We start from the raw sequence: 20,135 nt of genomic DNA, 5'->3' as shown, positions 1-20,135 counted from the left end.
GAAGCTGAAGTACACAAAATCTAAGATTATTTTTATACAAGATTTACAAGTCTTCAATAGCTATCAATATAAATGTTTTTTTATCATGCATTTAATTGCATATAGTTATAAGTCTAATGTACAACCTATACCTTTTCAACCCAGTACTGTACATCATCCCCCAGGTTGATTGGACTGGCATTGGGGTTGGCGAGTTTCTTTGTAATCTCTGCTGTAAATCCCTCCACCTTGTCACGCTCCAGTGACTTAAGGGCCTCATCTCGTAAGAGGTTTGCGTCTAGACGACGTCTGTCCCGGATACGGAACATTGTCTCACGTTCCCGGTCACGATCACCACCTTCTCTGTCTGTACAACCAGCTGGAAAATAAAAAACACAAAAAGTCCGACAATAATGCAGACAATAAAATATAACATTAACACTATAACTCCCAAATAATTGAATCACTCCGATTCATCTGATGTAAGCCTTAACCCTTAAATCAAGTCAATGTGACAAATTCAATATCATCATCTTTGTTATATTTTTGAAGTAAAATGTAATCCAAATCCACTGCTAAGTGTCTACCCACTACCAGTTATAAATCATAGTTTGTAAATGATTCAAATGGTCAGTACTAGGAGCTCAAATTACTTCAACATTGTGACAAAAGCTAACATATGCCAATGTTTTTCCCAGCCATTCAAAGATCAAATTTTGACAAGAATAATCTATCATCTTCCTTCTAGTATTTGCTAACTAACTTGAAGTAGCTGTGGTCCTGGATGCCCTCTATATTTATTTTCAATGCATTGAAAGCATGTGCCTTTTCTGTCCTTTCCTGGTGTGGATGTGTGTTCAATTGCTGTATCAAACCTTTCTTGGTGTGGATGTGTGTGTAATTGCTGTATCAAACCTTTCTTGGTGTGGATGTGTGTTTAATTGCTGTATCAAACCTTTCTTGGTGTGGATGTGTGTTTAATTGCTGTATCAAACCTTTCTTGGTGTGGATGTGTGTGTAATTGCAGTATCAAACCTTTCTTGGTGTCAATGTGTGTTTAATTGCTGTATCAAACCTTTCTTGGTGTGGATATGTGTTCAATTGCTGTATCATACCTTTCTTGGTGTGGATATGTGTTCAATTGCTGTATCAAACCTTTCTTGGTGTGGATGTGTGTTCAATTGCTGTATCAAACCTTTCTTGGTGTGGATGTGTGTTTAATTGCTGTATCAAACCTTTCTTGGCATGGATGTGTGTGTAATTGCTGTATCAAACCTTTCTTGGTGTGGATGTGTGTTCAATTGCTGTATCAAACCTTTCTTGGTGTGGATGTGTGTTTCATTGCTGCATCAAACCTTTCTTGATGTGGATGTGTGTTTAATTGCTGTATCAAACCTTTCTTGGTGTGGATATGTGTTTAATTGCTGTATCAAACCTTTCTTGGTGACTGGATGTGTGTTTAATTGCTGTATCAAACCTTTCTTGGCATGGATGTATGTTTAATTGCTGTATCAAACCTTTCTTGGTGTGGATGTGTGTTTAATTGCTGTATCAAACCTTTCTTGGTGTGGATGTGTGTTTAATTGCTGTATCAAACCTTTCTTGGTGTGGATGTGTGTGTAATTGCAGTATCAAACCTTTCTTGGTGTGGATGTGTGTTTAATTGCTGTATCAAACCTTTCTTGGTGTGGATGTGTGTTCAATTGCTGTATCAAACCTTTCTTGGCGTGGATGTGTGTGTAATTGCTGTATCAAACCTTTCTTGGTGTGGATGTGTGTTCAATTGCTGTATCAAACCTTTCTTGGTGTGGATGTGTGCTTAATTGCCGTATCAAACCTTTCTTGGTGTGGATGTGTGTTCAATTGCTGTATCAAACCTTTCTTGGTGTGGATGTGTGTTTAATTGCTGTATCAAACCTTTCATGGTGTGGATGTGTGTGTAATTGCTGTATCAAACCTTTCTTGGTGTGGATGTGTGTGTAATTGCTGTATCAAACCTTTCTTGGTATGGATGTGTGTTCAATTGCTGTATCAAACCTTTCTTGGTGTGGATGTGTGTGTAATTGCTGTATCAAACCTTTCTTGGTGTGGATGTGTGTGTAATTGCTGTATCAAACCTTTCCTGGTGACTGTGGATATGTGTTCAATTGCCATATCAAACCTTTCTTGGTGTGGATGTGTGTTCAATTGCATTATCAAACCTTTCTTGGTGTGGATATGTGTTCAACTGCTGTATTGAACCTTTCTTGATGACTGTGGATATGTGTTCAATTGCTGTAACATACCGTTATTAATGTGGATATGTGTTTAATTTCTGTATTAAACCTTTCTTGGCATGGATGTGTGTTTCATTGCTGTATCAAACCTTTCTTGGTCTGGATGTGTGTTTAATTGCTGTATCAAACCTTTCTTGGCATGGATGTGTGTTTAATTGCTGTATCAAACCTTTCTTGGTGTGGATGTGTGTTTCATTGCTGCATCAAACCTTTCTTGGTGTGGATGTGTGTTTAATTGCTGTATCAAACGTTTCTTGGTGTGGATGTGTGTTTAATTGCTGTATCAAACGTTTCCTGGTGACTGTGGATATGTGTTCAATTGCCATATCAAACCTTTCTTGGTGTGGACGTGTGTTCAATTGCTGTATCAAACCTTTCTTGGTGTGGATATGTGTTCAACTGCTGTATTGAACCTTTCTTGATGACTATGGATATGTGTTCAATTGCTGTAACAAACCTTTGTTGGTGTGGATATGTGTTTAATTTCTGTATTAAACCTTTCTTGGCATGGATGTGTGTTTCATTGCTGTATCAAACCTTTCTTGGTGTGGATGTGTGTTTAATTGCTGTATCAAACCTTTATTGGCATGGATGTGTGTTTAATTGCTGTATCAAACCTTTCTTGGTGTGGATGTGTGTTTCATTGCTGCATCAAACCTTTCTTGGTGTGGATGTGTGTTTAATTGCTGTATCAAACCTTTCTTGGTGTGGATGTGTGTTTAATTGCTGTATCAAACCTTTCTTGGTGACTGTGGATGTGTGTTTAATTGCTGTATCAAACCTTTCTTGGTGACTGTGGATGTGTGTTTAATTGCTGTATCAATCCTTTCTTGGCATGGATGTGTGTTTAATTGCTGCATCAAACCTTTCTTGGTGTGGATGTGTGTTTAATTGCTGTATCAAACCTTTCTTGGTGTGGATGTGTGTTCAATTGCTGTATCAAACCTTTCTTGGTGTGGATGTATGTGTGTAATTGCTGCATCAAACCTTTCTTGGTGTGGATGTGTGTGTAATTGCTGCATCAAACCTTTCTTGGTGTGGATGTGTGTGTAATTGCTGTATCAAACCTTTCTTGGTGTGGATGTGTGTTTAATTTCTGTATCAAACCTTTCTTGGTGTGGATGTGTGTGTAATTGCAGTATCAAACCTTTCTTGGTGTGGATGTGTGTGTAATTGCTGTATCAAACCTTTCTTGGTGTGGATGTGTGTTTAATTGCTGTATCAAACCTTTCTTGGTGTGGATATGTGTTCAATTGCTGTATCAAACCTTTCTTGGTGTGGATGTGTGTTCAATTGCTGTATCAAACCTTTCTTGGTGTGGATGTGTGTGTAATTGCTGTATCAAACCTTTCTTGGTGTGGATGTGTGTGTAATTGCTGTATCAAACCTTTCTTGGTGTGGATGTGTGTGTAATTGGTGTATCAAACCTTTCTTGGTGTGGATGTGTGCTTAATTGCTGTATCAAACCTTTCATAGTGTGGATGTGGTTGTAATTGCTGTATCAAACCTTTCTTGGTGTGGATGTGTGTTCAATTGCTGTATCAAACCTTTCTTGGTGTGGATGTGTGTGTAATTGCTGTATCAAAGTTTCTTGGTGTGGATGTGTGTTTAATTGCTGTATCAAACGTTTCCTGGTGACTGTGGATATGTGTTCAATTGCCATATCAAACCTTTCTTGGTGTGGATGTGTGTTCAATTGCAGTATCAAACCTTTCTTGGTGTGGATATGTGTTCAACTGCTGTATTGAACCTTTCTTGATGACTGTGGATATGTGTTCAATTGCTGTAACAAACCTTTCTTGGCATGGATGTGTGTTTCATTGCTGTATCAAACCTTTCTTGGTGTGGATGTGTGTGTAATTGCTGTATCAAACCTTTCTTGGTGTGGATGTGTGTTCAATTGCTGTATCAAACCTTTATTGGTGTGGATGTGTGCTTAATTGCTGTATCAAACCTTTCTTGGTGTGGATGTGTGTTCAATTGCTGTATCAAACCTTTCTTGGTGTGGATGTGTGTGTAATTGCTGTATCAAACCTTTCATGGTGTGGATGTGTGCTTAATTGCTGTATCAAACCTTTCTTGGTGTGGATGTGTGTTTCATTGCTGCATCAAACCTTTCTTGGTGTGGATGTGTGTTTAATTGCTGTATCAAACCTTTCTTGGTGTGGATGTGTGTTTAATTGCTGTATCAAACCTTTCTTGGTGACTGTGGATGTGTGTTTAATTGCTATATCAAACCTTTCTTGGTGACTGTGGATGTGTGTTTAATTGCTGTATCAAACCTTTCTTGGCATGGATGTGTGTTTAATTGCTGTATCAAACCTTTCTTGGTGTGGATGTGTGTTTAATTGCTGTATCAAACCTTTCTTGGTGTGGATGTGTGTTCAATTGCTGTATCAAACCTTTCTTGGTGTGGATGTATGTGTGTAATTGCTGTATCAAACCTTTCTTGGTGTGGATGTGTGTGTAATTGCTGTATCAAACCTTTCTTGGTGTGGATGTGTGTGGAATTGCAGTATCAAACCTTTCTTGGTGTGGATGTGTGTGTAATTGCAGTATCAAACCTTTCTTGGTGTGGATGTGTGTGTAATTGCTGTATCAAACCTTTCTTGGTGTGGATGTGTGTTTAATTGCTGTATCAAACCTTTCTTGGTGTGGATATGTGTTCAATTGCTGTATCAAACCTTTCTTGGTGTGGATGTGTGTTCAATTGCTGTATCAAACCTTTCTTGGTGTGGATGTGTGTGTAATTGCTGTATCAAACCTTTCTTGGTGTGGATGTGTGTGTAATTGCTGTATCAAACCTTTCTTGGTGACTGTGGATGTGTGTTTAATTGCTGTATCAAACCTTTCTTGGCATGGATGTGTGTTTAATTGCTGTATCAAACCTTTCTTGGTGTGGATGTGTGTTTAATTGCTGTATCAAACCTTTCTTGGTGTGGATGTGTGTTTAATTGCTGTATCAAACCTTTCTTGGTGTGGATGTGTGTTCAATTGCTGTATCAAACCTTTCTTGGAGTGGATGTATGTGTGTAATTGCTGTATCAAACCTTTCTTGGTGTGGATGTGTGTGTAATTGCTGTATCAAACCTTTCTTGGTGTGGATGTGTGTGTAATTGCTGTATCAAACCTTTCTTGGTGTGGATGTGTGTTTAATTGCTGTATCAAACCTTTCTTGGTGTGGATGTGTGTGTAATTGCAGTATCAAACCTTTCTTGGTGTGGATGTGTGTGTAATTGCTGTATCAAACCTTTCTTGGTGTGGATGTGTGTTTAATTGCTGTATCAAACCTTTCTTGGTGTGGATATGTGTTCAATTGCTGTATCAAACCTTTCTTGGTGTGGATGTGTGTTCAATTGCTGTATCAAACCTTTCTTGGTGTGGATGTGTGTTTAATTGCTGTATCAAACCTTTCATGGTGTGGATGTGTGTGTAATTGCTGTATCAAACCTTTCTTGGTGTGGATGTGTGTGTAATTGGTGTATCAAACCTTTCTTGTTGTGGATGTGTGCTTAATTGCTGTATCAAACCTTTCTTGGTGTGGATGTGTGTTCAATTGCTGTATCAAACCTTTCTTGGTGTGGATGTGTGTTCAATTGCTGTATCAAACCTTTCATGGTGTGGATGTGTGTTTAATTGGTGTATCAAACCTTTCATGGTGTGGATGTGTGTGTAATTGCTGTATCAAACCTTTCATGGTGTGGATGTGTGTTCAATTGCTGTATCAAACCTTTCTTGGTGTGGATGTGTGTGTAATTGCTGTATCAAACGTTTCTTGGTGTGGATGTGTGTTTAATTGCTGTATCAAACGTTTCTTGGTGATTGTGGATATGTGTTCAATTGCCGTATCAAACCTTTCTTGGTGTGGATGTGTGTTCAATTGCTGTATCAAACCTTTCTTGGTGTGGATGTGTGTGTAATTGCTGTATCAAAGTTTCTTGGTGTGGATGTGTGTTTAATTGCTGTATCAAACGTTTCCTGGTGACTGTGGATATGTGTTCAATTGCCATATCAAACCTTTCTTGGTGTGGATGTGTGTTCAATTGCAGTATCAAACCTTTCTTGGTGTGGATATGTGTTCAACTGCTGTATTGAACCTTTCTTGATGACTGTGGATATGTGTTCAATTGCTGTAACAAACCTTTCTTGGCATGGATGTGTGTTTCATTGCTGTATCAAACCTTTCTTGGTGTGGATGTGTGTGTAATTGCTGTATCAAACCTTTCTTGGTGTGGATGTGTGTTCAATTGCTGTATCAAACCTTTATTGGTGTGGATGTGTGCTTAATTGCTGTATCAAACCTTTCTTGGTGTGGATGTGTGTTCAATTGCTGTATCAAACCTTTCTTGGTGTGGATGTGTGTGTAATTGCTGTATCAAACCTTTCATGGTGTGGATGTGTGCTTAATTGCTGTATCAAACCTTTCTTGGTGTGGATGTGTGTTTCATTGCTGCATCAAACCTTTCTTGGTGTGGATGTGTGTTTAATTGCTGTATCAAACCTTTCTTGGTGTGGATGTGTGTTTAATTGCTGTATCAAACCTTTCTTGGTGACTGTGGATGTGTGTTTAATTGCAGTATCAAACCTTTCTTGGTGACTGTGGATGTGTGTTTAATTGCTGTATCAAACCTTTCTTGGCATGGATGTGTGTTTAATTGCTGTATCAAACCTTTCTTGGTGTGGATGTGTGTTTAATTGCTGTATCAAACCTTTCTTGGTGTGGATGTGTGTTCAATTGCTGTATCAAACCTTTCTTGGTGTGGATGTATGTGTGTAATTGCTGTATCAAACCTTTCTTGGTGTGGATGTGTGTGTAATTGCTGTATCAAACCTTTCTTGGTGTGGATGTGTGTGAAATTGCAGTATCAAACCTTTCTTGGTGTGGATGTGTGTGTAATTGCAGTATCAAACCTTTCTTGGTGTGGATGTGTGTGTAATTGCTGTATCAAACCTTTCTTGGTGTGGATGTGTGTTTAATTGCTGTATCAAACCTTTCTTGGTGTGGATGTGTGTTCAATTGCTGTATCAAACCTTTCTTGGTGTGGATGTGTGTTCAATTGCTGTATCAAACCTTTCTTGGCGTGGATGTGTGTGTAATTGCTGTATCAAACCTTTCTTGGTGTGGATGTGTGTGTAATTGCTGTATCAAACCTTTCTTGGTGACTGTGGATGTGTGTTTAATTGCTGTATCAAACCTTTCTTGGCATGGATGTGTGTTTAATTGCTGTATCAAACCTTTCTTGGTGTGGATGTGTGTTTAATTGCTGTATCAAACCTTTCTTGGTGTGGATGTGTGTTTAATTGCTGTATCAAACCTTTCTTGGTGTGGATGTGTGTTCAATTGCTGTATCAAACCTTTCTTGGTGTGGATGTATGTGTGTAATTGCTGTATCAAACCTTTCTTGGTGTGGATGTGTGTGTAATTGCTGTATCAAACCTTTCTTGGTGTGGATGTGTGTGTAATTGCTGTATCAAACCTTTCTTGGTGTGGATGTGTGTTTAATTGCTGTATCAAACCTTTCTTGGTGTGGATGTGTGTGTAATTGCAGTATCAAACCTTTCTTGGTGTGGATGTGTGTGTAATTGCTGTATCAAACCTTTCTTGGTGTGGATGTGTGTTTAATTGCTGTATCAAACCTTTCTTGGTGTGGATGTGTGTTCAATTGCTGTATCAAACCTTTCTTGGTGTGGATGTGTGTTCAATTGCTGTATCAAACCTTTCTTGGTGTGGATGTGTGTTTAATTGCTGTATCAAACCTTTCTTGGTGTGGATGTGTGTGTAATTGCTGTATCAAACCTTTCTTGGTGTGGATGTGTGTGTAATTGGTGTATCAAACCTTTCTTGGTGTGGATGTGTGCTTAATTGCTGTATCAAACCTTTCTTGGTGTGGATGTGTGTTCAATTGCTGTATCAAACCTTTCTTGGTGTGGATGTGTGTTCAATTGCTGTATCAAACCTTTCATGGTGTGGATGTGTGTTTAATTGGTGTATCAAACCTTTCATGGTGTGGATGTGTGTGTAATTGCTGTATCAAACCTTTCATGGTGTGGATGTGTGTTCAATTGCTGTATCAAACCTTTCTTGGTGTGGATGTGTGTGTAATTGCTGTATCAAACGTTTCTTGGTGTGGATGTGTGTTTAATTGCTGTATCAAACGTTTCTTGGTGATTGTGGATATGTGTTCAATTGCCGTATCAAACCTTTCTTGGTGTGGATGTGTGTTCAATTGCTGTATCAAACCTTTCTTGGTGTGGATGTGTGTGTAATTGCTGTATCAAACGTTTCTTGGTGTGGATATGTGTTCAATTGCCATATCAAACCTTTCTTGGTGTGGATGTGTGTTCAATTGCAGTATCAAACCTTTCTTGGTGTGGATATGTGTTCAACTGCTGTATTGAACCTTTCTTGATGACTGTGAATATGTGTTCAATTGCTGTATTAAACCTTTCTTGGCATGGATGTGTGTTTAATTGCTGTATCAAACCTTTCTTGGTGTGGATGTGTGTTTTATTGCTGTATCAAACCTTTCTTGGTGTGGATGTGTGTTCAATTGCTGTATCAAACCTTTCTTGGTGTGGATGTGTTATAATTGCTATATCAAACCTTTCTTGGTGTGGATGTGTGTTTAATTGCTGTATCGAACCTTTCTTGGTGTGGATGTGTGTTTAATTGCTCTATTGAACCTTTCTTGGTGTGGATGTGTGTTTAATTGCTGTTAGAACATAAAAATGTCACAAAACTCCAAAATGATTTAATTTTTTATCAACATACCCCCAATCCTAGACCGTGTGCCAGATCCCCGACTTCTGATGGATGAGTACCCAAACATATCCTCACTGAACATGGTATCACCGTCTATAATCACACTTGGGTGATCTGGATGCATGCCGCTGTCAAGGAGGGAGATGAGGTCGTCCGGCACGTAGGAGTCCTGACTGTCATCATCGTCACCCTCACCCTCATCATCACGACTTAGTAGGTTGTTCACAGCCAGATTCACATCCAAGTTCTTGAAGCATTCAGCATACATTGTATCCAGGTTCATATATATTTTATCCCACATTGTATACATTATTTTTTATATAAACAATAACAATAACAATGCTGCTATTCAGTTTTATCACTCTGCAATTTAAAAATCTCCAATGAAAGCATCGGACAGTTTATGAATCAAAATTCTTGAAAAAATCTCTGATAATCCATTGTTTTCAGCTCCAAAAATGTGTAATTAAAATGATAGCAATGGCAAGTTTTTCAAGAATCTAACCAATAAAAGAAGTAGTTGTATAAATTTTCTATTTTCATTGGCTACAACGTCAAATAATATCCATTTGGAAGTTGAATAAATAGAGGATTTTTGTTAATTCCAGTGAAGGATCGTATTTTATTCATGAGTGTCAAAGAAAAACATATTTTCAAGAGCGGCAAGGCCAAAAAGTAAAAATATAGCTTTCCTATGATCACAAGTGAAATTAAATACAATCTTACACTGAAATCAACAATTTTTCTGTCTTATTGAGTTTTATCAGTATTTTTTTTTATTTTTCTAAATAGCCCCTTTTTTGAAGAGTGTCTGCTACGCCCCTACCTGTGGGACACCTCCACAAAGTTTTGATCGCTGATGACGTATCTGTCATTTCTATTACCAGCTCATGGAGAAATAGTTCTTAAAGAGTGTTTTATGGGAGATTATTTACCCCTATTTTAGAGCAAACATTTAATGAACATTAATCAATGAACATTTTATTAACACATCTATGTTCCAAATGAGAAAAGTTAAAGCAAGATAGTACTTTAAATTGAACAGGACACTAATACATGACCAAATTACACTTTTCGCCATTTAGTAAATGAAAATTGGAAAGGTCCAATGTGTAAGGAAAACAATTGTAAATTAACTTGAATCTAAACCAGTTTTCCAAATTATTGAGTTTGTTTCACGACACATTGGTATTCTATCACCCTCACTGTCAGAGATCAGTCTGATTCAATTGAAGACGTGTCATTTTCCAGACAAAGAGTGAAGCCCACGCTTGGTTGTTTACAAATTCTTAGGCGTTGGTGGGGTAAATAAAAATCAGTTAATTGTTGTACAGTACACTCCACGCGGAACTACCAATTTCCTCGGTGACTCGGAGGCGTTTTTAATTTATCGCGGATTTCCGCCGAGTACGCAACCTTTTTCCTCGCTAATTTTCGCCGAGTTGCACCGAGTTAATCGTTTTCTATGGAGGGTTTTATTGCCGGTAGCGCCGGTGATCGAATCGATTTATTGACCTAATCGCGGAACTCCGCGTGTTGTGCATAGCTACTACAGAACATTGCTTCTGTTAAAACAGTATTGAATAATTAGATAATTAATTTTTCAAAGTACAGTAAGTTTCTTTTTAAAAACAATTATCGAAAATTTCCATATCAATTTTCATCAGCATCGTCTAACAACTGTTGTTTTTCACATTATGTAATTGAAAGATATACCATAGCGTGCGTTTGTGTTTGTTATTGTCATCTTTCTCTTACTATATTAAGGTGTTGAGAACTTAAATTAGATTGGAGTAATGAAGGTGTTGAGAACTTTGTAAGTGTGAATATTTTTCGGTCTTTTTTTCCTAATTTGCATTTTACCTGACTTATTAATTTATCCGTACTTATCAATGGTTCTAAACTTATTTATAACGCATATTAGTGTAAATCCTTCATCAAGTTAATTAAAATCCCATTAAACACGAAATAACATGAATAACACATTCTTTAGATCAAACAGTCACTCTGTGTGACGTCACATAACTCACAGTTTTACCCACGAGGATCTCATGGAGAGCATGTATATTGTTATGCAGGATTAATGTGTCTGAGTGGTGTTTTCGAATGTAACTGGAGTATTGCATTTCCAACTTTAATTCATCACATTAATTAGTTACCTATATCATTGAATGTGTTGACTTTTATTGATGATTCAATAAGTATAACTGTACATAATTGCTTCATACAGTCTATAAGTGTGGTATAAGTTTTAAAGTTTATTGGCAGATTGTTTTACAAAAATGTCATGTCTTTGTTTTCTTAATCCCTAGATTGCCCTTGTTGTTTATTTAATCCTCCAATAAATATTTCACACTTTCTCTTTCTACATGCAATACATCGTTTAAGATGGGTATTTACTAATTAACTTGTCACAGTGGTGTACTATACGGTTAGGTAATCTAGCTAGGATAAAAGATGAAAATCAATAATCTTCGTCTGTGAAACTTGGTAAGTGTGAAAGTTACGATTGATGTCCTTTGGGTGTCCGAAAATTAGGTACGCGAAATAAATTATTTTTATAAACAATTACGGGTGTAGCAAAAATTATCAAATAAATTAAACAAAATTAGATACAGTGGGAGATTCTTATCGGTTTTCGTTCGAGTTTCGCGGTGTTTTTACCTCCGAGTAACGCGGCGATTGTAATTATACGGTCCACTGATCAGCCTCGGTGGGTGAACGAGTAAAAACGCCGAGGAAAGAGGATTATGATCAATTGGATGTCGTGTCCGCGATGACCAAAATCCGCCGAGGAAAACGGAAAGTGGTAGTTCCGCGTGGAGTGTACTGTATAAATATTCCAGGAAGTTTGTACTACAAAGTCATACAGTTTAAAAAGATATTTGATAGATGATATATCATTGAGTTTATGTTTGAGCAGTTGTTTCTCTCTGTAATTTGTTTAGTATAAAAGCAAACATTCAGCTTCAATTTTAAGAAAATGGTTAAAAAAAAAGAATTACCATTGTTCTAATACACAGTTAGCTATGTTCATTTCCAAAAATATCTTTATTTAAATAGGCAACCTTTGTTTAAATATCAAAATATTATTTTCGGCATCATTTACTGGTTCAAAAGTGATGTGTTTGGTTTTATTCAAGGGGAAGTAAAAACATTTGATTTTAAAAGTAGTTCTTAAAGTTGATATTTAGCTCCTGTTGTTATTTCACTGATAAAACTCCATATTTCATTGAAAAGCATGAAAGACAGCTGTAGATCTGATCTTCCAACTTACAGTTCGCTGTAACTCTCGGATGATCAGGTTTCTTGACTTCCCCTGTAAAACCACTTGACACTGAAACAAGATAGCAATTTTGTTGTTATGAATTGACAAAAAATGTTAACATGAAAACATTGCAGTACATTTTTTTATCAAAGATTTATTATGAATGTTTAAGACCTAGATCGGTAGCTCTGGACTATTGGTCTGTGATTGACAGGAGGCATTAAACTAGTCTAAAGCTATAAAATTATGCTGATCAGGGCAACTAAGGTCACACATGTATGGCCAGATTGTGCTCACCAGTTATCCACGATTAACATGATGTATGTAATAATGCCAAAGCTACTCTCTTCATTTCACATTTGTGATTATCAATTTCATTATTTTCATTTGAATTAACTGAACACAACAAAACACAATATGTTCGTCATTGTCTGGGTCACTGGTCAAGTTAAGTTGTCACTTATGTTCAATAATATTGAAGTAATCAAGTAATAATGATCATGGTATGACCATCACGCTGCTGCTCAATGACCCTCCCTCTGCGGGTCTAAATATCTCCTGTCAACCAGTTTTAAAGACAAAGGGACTTAAGTGAAAAGCAGACCCTGATTACTGCTATTTTTAGCAAAAGCGCTGCAAAGTAGATTCCAAATGCATGTCTGTTTTATTCTTATCGTGGAAGGGGCATGACTGGACATTTTAAAGGCAGAGTTTGGCATCTTGCTATATATGTGCATATTCTCTCTGGTAAACATGTGAACATTCGAGTACCCAATGTTTTATGAGTTATGCTAAAGATTAAGTCTTTGCATTTTTTCGTTGAAATTGAATTTTAAAATTTGTCAACAATTATTAAAGTCAGATCTATGAGCCTTGTATTGCTAAAAATGCGAATACTGTCTTGGACAACATGTGTACCAAGTTTCATTTCAATATCTTCAATGGTTTATGGCAAAATTCACATTTTGCTCTTTTGGTTGGTTGAATATTAAAGTCAGAGTAATATTGTCACTGAAAAAAATGTCTACCAAGTTTTATTTCAATATCTTGAAGGGACTTTGAGATATCGGCCACACTTAAGGTATTGCATGACACCGACAGTAACGCCACCATGACTAACGGTATTCCTCAAAAACCAGACAAGCTAAAAATGCCACAGCATTCTATTCATGTAAGATTATTTCCAAATCGTGATCCTTTAGATAGGCTAAAACAGCTAAATGGAACCATTCAGGCAGCCAGTTTTTCTTGATGACAAACCTGATTGATCAGTTCCTCAGGCACAACAGATGCAGGTACAAGGGGACGTGTCCCGACAATGACACCTGACCTGCGCCCCCTACTGTTCACATGAACTGTTCTCTGCATCGTGCGGTAACCCTGGGCAGTTGTGCTGTTACGTGCAGTTGTCACCGCTGATGATCCTGACACAACTGTGCTCCAGCGACTAGAAACATCATGCAAGAGTTAAATACCAAATTGCGTTATCATTCAATGAATATGTTAAGCCAGTTATCTTAATTTTCACAAGCCCTAGGCCAAAACTGGACCAAGTTAACCTGGCATGTTCAAAATTTGAATTTAACATGGCATGACTCATAAATATTTCTAAAGCAAAGTTGACTTGTTTAAGAATTTACACTTGTTAAAAATGTTGAACCAAAGTTCTAAATTTGATGACTTATGAATTGATTGAAAGTTGCAAAAAATATTGCTTCTTTATCTATAAGAAAATACTGTTGTTTTGTGAATGTGACAAGTTTTTTTTTCCTTTGTATACGTTAATAGAATAGTGATATTATAAAGTTCAAAACATGTACGCAGGTGGTTGGTCCGAGGCAGCCCCCATGACGTCTTGTACAAGCACCAGAGGACTGTCTACAATGTGACTTGAACTGCGGATACTGCTGGTCCTCTCCATCTTAACTGCTTTTGTGGGCCTATCATTTTTCATAAAGGATTATTAATTAGGATAGTATCAAAACTACACTACAAAGTATGCCCAATGGAAACGCACATCTGTTAATAAGCTCTGAAAAGTGTAGGACCCAAATGCAAATGATAGAATATATTATATGTATAAGAGTCCATCCTTGTTTAAGTGAAATATTCACGAAAAAATGAGTCACAAGAATGTGAGTAAGTGAGAAAATTGTGTTAAATTTGGAACACTAAACCCTATCAACATGTAACATGTCAGACAATCAAACAGGGGTGGTGGTTTTCATTTTGTTTTCCATAACCAACAAGACAAAAAAATCAAACAAGAGCTGTCACAGAGACAGCGCGCTCGACTGTTCCACCGCTTTTCAGTGTAAGGATTGAAAAGTTTTGGCAAAACATGCATGGATCAGTGTTAGATTAGATTTCAATGCAATACATGATGTGCTGAGATGTTAACATAAATGTGGTAACATGCAAAATTTTAACCAGAATTTTTACGTGTAATAATAAAGGGCCATTATTTGCAAAATATAGTTATCTTAACTTGGTTATTCAATTAGGATGGGTGGTTGAATACCATTGTATAAAGTCTCAATGCAATACAACAAGTAGTTGCTGAGATATTATCCTATGTGTGCTAACATGCAAGACCTTAACCAGAATTTCTAAGTCGCATAATAAAGGGGCAAAAATTATATAATATGAAAGATTTATATAAGAGTTATCTTACTTGATTAAATAAAAAGGTTAAATGGTTGGGAGCCTGTGTGTAAAGTTTCAATGCAATACATGATGTATTCGCTGAGGTATTGACTTAAAAAGTGGTTACATGCAAAATCTTAACCAGAATTTCTAATTCTAATAATAAAGGGATAATTATTTTGTATTAAATGCAAACTAGAGTTATCTTACTTGATTAATTTAGTAGGTTGGATGGTTGAGTACCATTGTATAAAGTCTCAATGCAATACCTCAAGTACTTGCTGAGATATTAACCTATGTGTGCTTACACGCAAAACCTTAACCAGAACTTCTAAGTCGAATAATAAAGGGCAATTATTTGCATTAAATGCAAACTAGAGTTATCTAACTTGGTTAATTAAGTAGGTTGGATGGTTGAGTACCATTGTATCGAGACTCAAAGCAATACCTCAAGTAGTTGCTGAGATATTAACCAGCTGAGATAATAACCAATGTGCTTGCACCCAAAACCTTAACCAAAATTTCTAAGTCGAATAAAAAGGGCAATTATTTGCATTAAATGCAAACTATAGTTATCTAACTTGGTTAATTAAGTAGGTTGGATGGTTGAGTACCACTGTATCAAGTCTCAATGCAATACCTCAAGCAGTTGCTGAAATATTAACCTATGTGTGCTTACACGCAAAATCTTAACCAGAGTTGCAAACTTGAGTTATCTAACTTGGTAAATTAAGTAGGTTGGATGGTTGAGTACCGTTGTATAAAGTCTCAATGCAATACCTCAAGTAGTTGCTGAGATATTTACTTATGTGTGATTGCACGCAAAACCTTAACCAGAATTTCTAAGTCAAATAATAAAGGTCTATTATTTGCATTTAATGCAAGACGCCGACGCTTGGGTGAGTAGTATAGCTCTCCTTATCCTTCGAATAGCCGAGCTAAAAAGAATGATGAACACAATGAATAGTCAGTGTGACATGCAACAAATCATATTATTTGCAAATGCATTAAAAATTGTAAGTTTATACAGTGTGTTATAATTAAAGCCTAAAATATGAAATTGTCCTGTTGTACATAAAAATGCCCTGTTAAAAATAAAAAATGTTTTGTTGAACGTAAAAAATGTCCTTCATAAAGCAGACCAAATGTACGGAAGGTTCAATATTTGTTTGTATTCACTGAAAACCATATCTTTACAACCACTTACGGTTTAGAAGTTTCTTGCTTATTTAGGTCAAGCCTCTCATTGAGGATTGCAAATGGCACCCGGCAGACCCTTCCATCCTGAAAATACATGTATGGAATAAAATTTCGGAATTACCCTAAAAACTTGTTCTTGTGTCGTCATTTAATTTTAAACAGTATTTGCCTTTCCAATGTTCTTTTCACCTTTTTGTAACAAGTGAAATATAATGTTATTTATTATATTATATAACAAACAAGGAAACATAACACCTTTTAAACTGCTGGGTTTCAAGAATTTACAAGAATAAAACGTTTAATGGTTTCATCCTCTATCATAATTTAACAGGCGGATTTTCCCGATTCTTGGTGAGTGCGCAATTAGTATTATCGGTTTTTTTTTTATTCTGAGCAGTTTAATGATATCAGCCTAAACTAATCATTAACTAATGAAGTTGATAATTTATTCTTAATTAATATTAAGAACCCGAGTCACTATTTATATGACTCTGCATATTTTTAAGTGCATTATGACATTGTTTAGGCTTGAATATTTTAAAATTTACATAATTTACCATCTATTATAAATAAGTGCATTTCTAGTACAGTCAAACCTGTATTAAGTGGCCACCCTTGGGAAATGATCAAAGTGGCTGCTTAAGACAGGTGGCCACTTAATCCAGGTTTGACATTTCCGCCACATTAACTTTATTCAGAGATATCTTAACCATCACCTCACACCACAATTAATATTATCTGTATCAATACGATTGAAGAAGGTTGAATACAAATACATTTGTATTTGTATAGATAAAATAACTTTATTTCAAATTTATAACTAAAATACATTAGATAAATGTTGATACAATGCATAAACAAAACATACCACATATCAGTCTACACATTTACACAACTACATGTACATACACATTTTTCAGTTCACTTTTTAAAGTAGTCTGTACATTAAATAAATGTTGATGCATGGCATAAATAAAACACACCACAGATCAGTTTACACATTTACACAACTACATGTGCATACACATTTCCTGTAATTTCCTCTGTTTTTGTTTTTTTTTGCGTCTGGATATCCATTGCTTTCATATTCTTCCACAGTTTCACGCTTACACTTAAGTAAGAAATTGATTTGAGTCCGTCCACAGTTAAATTTCTTGGTAAAACTTCTTGCACTACGGCCGTTTTTTAATAACTTTATACACTCGACACGTTCTTTTAGAGTCAAACACTTTCGATTAGTCTTTTTTATCAGCCATAATCAAAGTTAAAAAAAGTATCAAGAATAATGCATTTTAAATAATAATATTGAAGTGAATAAAAATCGTAATTCGTTTCACGCCGTCGAATGACAATGCAAACTGTGAATTTATAATAACCGGTGTTTTTGTCGGTATTTAATAATTAACTTCTAATTATTTAATTATCGTATTAATTGTGTCATTAATTGTGTCAATTCTGATCAAAACATTCGCCGACATGTAATAAACATGATTTCTCAATGAGAACACACGCATGACAATCGTGTGATGCAATATTCATTTTCACTGGATGACGGAGATACCCGAGGCCGTCGTTCTTTACCGTAAACTTCTATACGCAATTGAACCTGTGTATTGAAAAAATTTATAAGCGGAAGTGTCAGTGACAAGGGATTAGTGGCCGCTAATTAGTGATTATATGGCTTCATGGGGACAAAAATTAGTGGCCGTGGCCGCGTTATACAGTTGGCCGCTTAATGCACATACATTATATAGTAAAAACATACAGGGGAAATTTGGAGTGGCCTGTTAAGGCAGGTGGCCATTTAAAGCAGGTGACCGTTCAACCAGGTTTGACTGTATAAGTATTCTTGCCATTCAATAACAACCTGTTGTCATTTAATAACAACCTTATTTTTTTACCCATATTGCATGCTTCTTGAAATGTATTTTTTTTTTAAAGGAAATAGCCTAATAATGATTTATTAAACTTTTCTTAGCCAATCTTAAGTCTATGAAATAAACAAGATCTTCAGCCTGTGTAGTAAGGATTATATGTAAGCTAATAAGTTGCCTGTCCTGTGTTTGTTAACCCAATCCCATGAAAGGTCTCCACAAACTATTCCTACATACCAAGTTTAGTACCAATAAGTCAATCCTAACTAAGGTTATTCAGTACCGACTGCATTTCTATATTTAGCAACAGTGACCTTGACTTTGACCCCAAACACAATCCAATGAAAGGTCTCCATAACCCTTCCTACATACCAAGCTTGGTCACAATATGTCAACCCTAGTTAAAGTCCTTCAGTACCAACCGTTTTCTATTTTTAGTAACAGTGACCTAGGGACCCCAAACAAGATCCCATTAAAAGATTCCCATTTTCTCTTCCTATGTACAAAGTTTGGTCATAATATGTCAACTCTATCTAAAGTTATTCAGTACCTACTGTTTTTTTATCTTTAGTGACAGTAACAGTGACCTTGACCAAAGGCGCCTCAGATGCAATCCAAGAAAGGTCTCTTTAAACTCTTCCTATAAACTAAATTTGGTCACAATATGTCAACCCTAACTTAAGTTGTTTAATACCAAAGGTGAGTTTGATGCTCCCCGCCGGAACAACGACGTACGTCATTCTTATAAAAAATCTGCATAAATTGGAATAGTTATGCTTAAAGGTAGAAAGTCTAGATAGATGCACAGAAGAAACTGTTTTCGACAGTTTCCAATCCATAAAGTGACAGAAGAGCTTGATCTATAAAAGACTGTAAGACATAAGTTAAATTAAATAATATTTATTACATATAATTTCAGAAAGAACTATTCAGCATAGGCCTAAAAAAAATATATATTTGGTTCAGGTCACCCGACCCTACCTACGACCCTACTGTTTTTATAGTCAGTTTGAAAAAAAAAAAAAACTTAAAAAATAAAATAAAAATAAAATCTATTTTTTTTTGGTTTTTAAATATGGAGTTTAAAACCTTAAATGGTTATACAGGAGATAACTTAACACTATTCTCCAATGATGAAAATGACATTCTTATATAAAGCCTAATAAAATAAAAAAAAAGCCTACCTACCCTACCTATTTTTGAAAAGGATGTAACCCTAACCAAACAATTTATTTTTTAGGCCATATTGTAAAACTGCATGATTTTTTAATTTATTTATCAAAGAGACACCCTATCATACCTCAAGCAGGAAGGCTATACACTGTGGTCCAACCACACACTGAGTAACTGTGAGGTTCCGCAGACACCCAAGGGCTTGAGGCGCAGAGTATCCATGACGACTGATCTTTTCTGCTACCTCTCGAAGTCTGATAAATAACATTATGCATACAATATTTATTAGCACTGAATATACCAACCCTAATTTTCATGTTTCACCATTAAGGGCAACCGTTTGGCTGCCTGTGACTTCATCAAAGTAGGAGCCCGGGATAGCACATGTTTCAAAACTAGGCATGTAGAAAAAAATCTGCAGACATTTTATGGGCACAGATTTTGACTGTCGAATGGTTTAGAACAAAGAGAAAAAATGTATGAAATATTCAATGCAGTAAAAAAGGGTAGTTTTCTTGTATTCATCTTGCACGTAAATAAAACGTTTACCTGTCATTTAGTTGATCGTCGGTCCCTGGAAGCGGATGGACGACGAAATGAATAGATGTCATTTTAAATAAACTAAAATTTGTTCCATATAATGGCCTTCAAAATATCATTTGGGTTTATTATATGCAATGGTCTTGGATAATTTCTTCAGAATGACACCATCTTGAAATGTTCAGTGCTCTTTTGTAACAAGTATTTTGATTGGACGTTGCAAACATGTGCTGAAGGTTACAGGCAACTCGAAAGTAGACTGGGAATAATTTTGTAGACCATTCATGTTTGTTGGCTTGTTTCGGAAATCACGGCTTTGCGAATTTCATTTCAATGATGACTTTTGTGTCTGATGAGATATCTTATTAAAACTTGGACAGACCCCTTGCAGAAAAACCAGGGCGTCGAACCAAATA

General features: G+C 36.2%; 1 protein-coding gene across 4 annotated transcripts in view; it reads right to left on the bottom strand.

Moving 5' to 3' along the window:
* Nucleotides 1-19,896, bottom strand: part of LOC128205539 (E3 ubiquitin-protein ligase UBR5-like) — a 75,367-nt gene extending 55,471 nt beyond the window's left edge. For all 4 annotated transcript variants that reach the window (XM_052907270.1, XM_052907272.1, XM_052907271.1 and 1 more), the window contains exons 1-8: nt 19,729-19,896; nt 19,307-19,433; nt 16,140-16,216; nt 14,107-14,226; nt 13,547-13,733; nt 12,296-12,355; nt 9,028-9,265; nt 132-358 (exon numbers count right to left, since the gene is read on the bottom strand). In XM_052907270.1, coding sequence (XP_052763230.1) covers nt 132-358; nt 9,028-9,265; nt 12,296-12,355; nt 13,547-13,733; nt 14,107-14,226; nt 16,140-16,216; nt 19,307-19,433; nt 19,729-19,790 — 1,098 coding nt within the window. In that variant the 5' untranslated portion in view covers nt 19,791-19,896. The remainder of the gene's footprint in view (nt 1-131; nt 359-9,027; nt 9,266-12,295; nt 12,356-13,546; nt 13,734-14,106; nt 14,227-16,139; nt 16,217-19,306; nt 19,434-19,728) is intronic.
* Nucleotides 19,897-20,135: the final 239 nt, after the last annotated feature.

This window comes from Mya arenaria, chromosome 10 (assembly GCF_026914265.1).
Source record: "Mya arenaria isolate MELC-2E11 chromosome 10, ASM2691426v1".
Classification (NCBI taxonomy): Eukaryota; Metazoa; Mollusca; class Bivalvia; order Myida; family Myidae; genus Mya; species Mya arenaria.
This window is presented reverse-complemented; position numbering and strand designations above follow the sequence as displayed.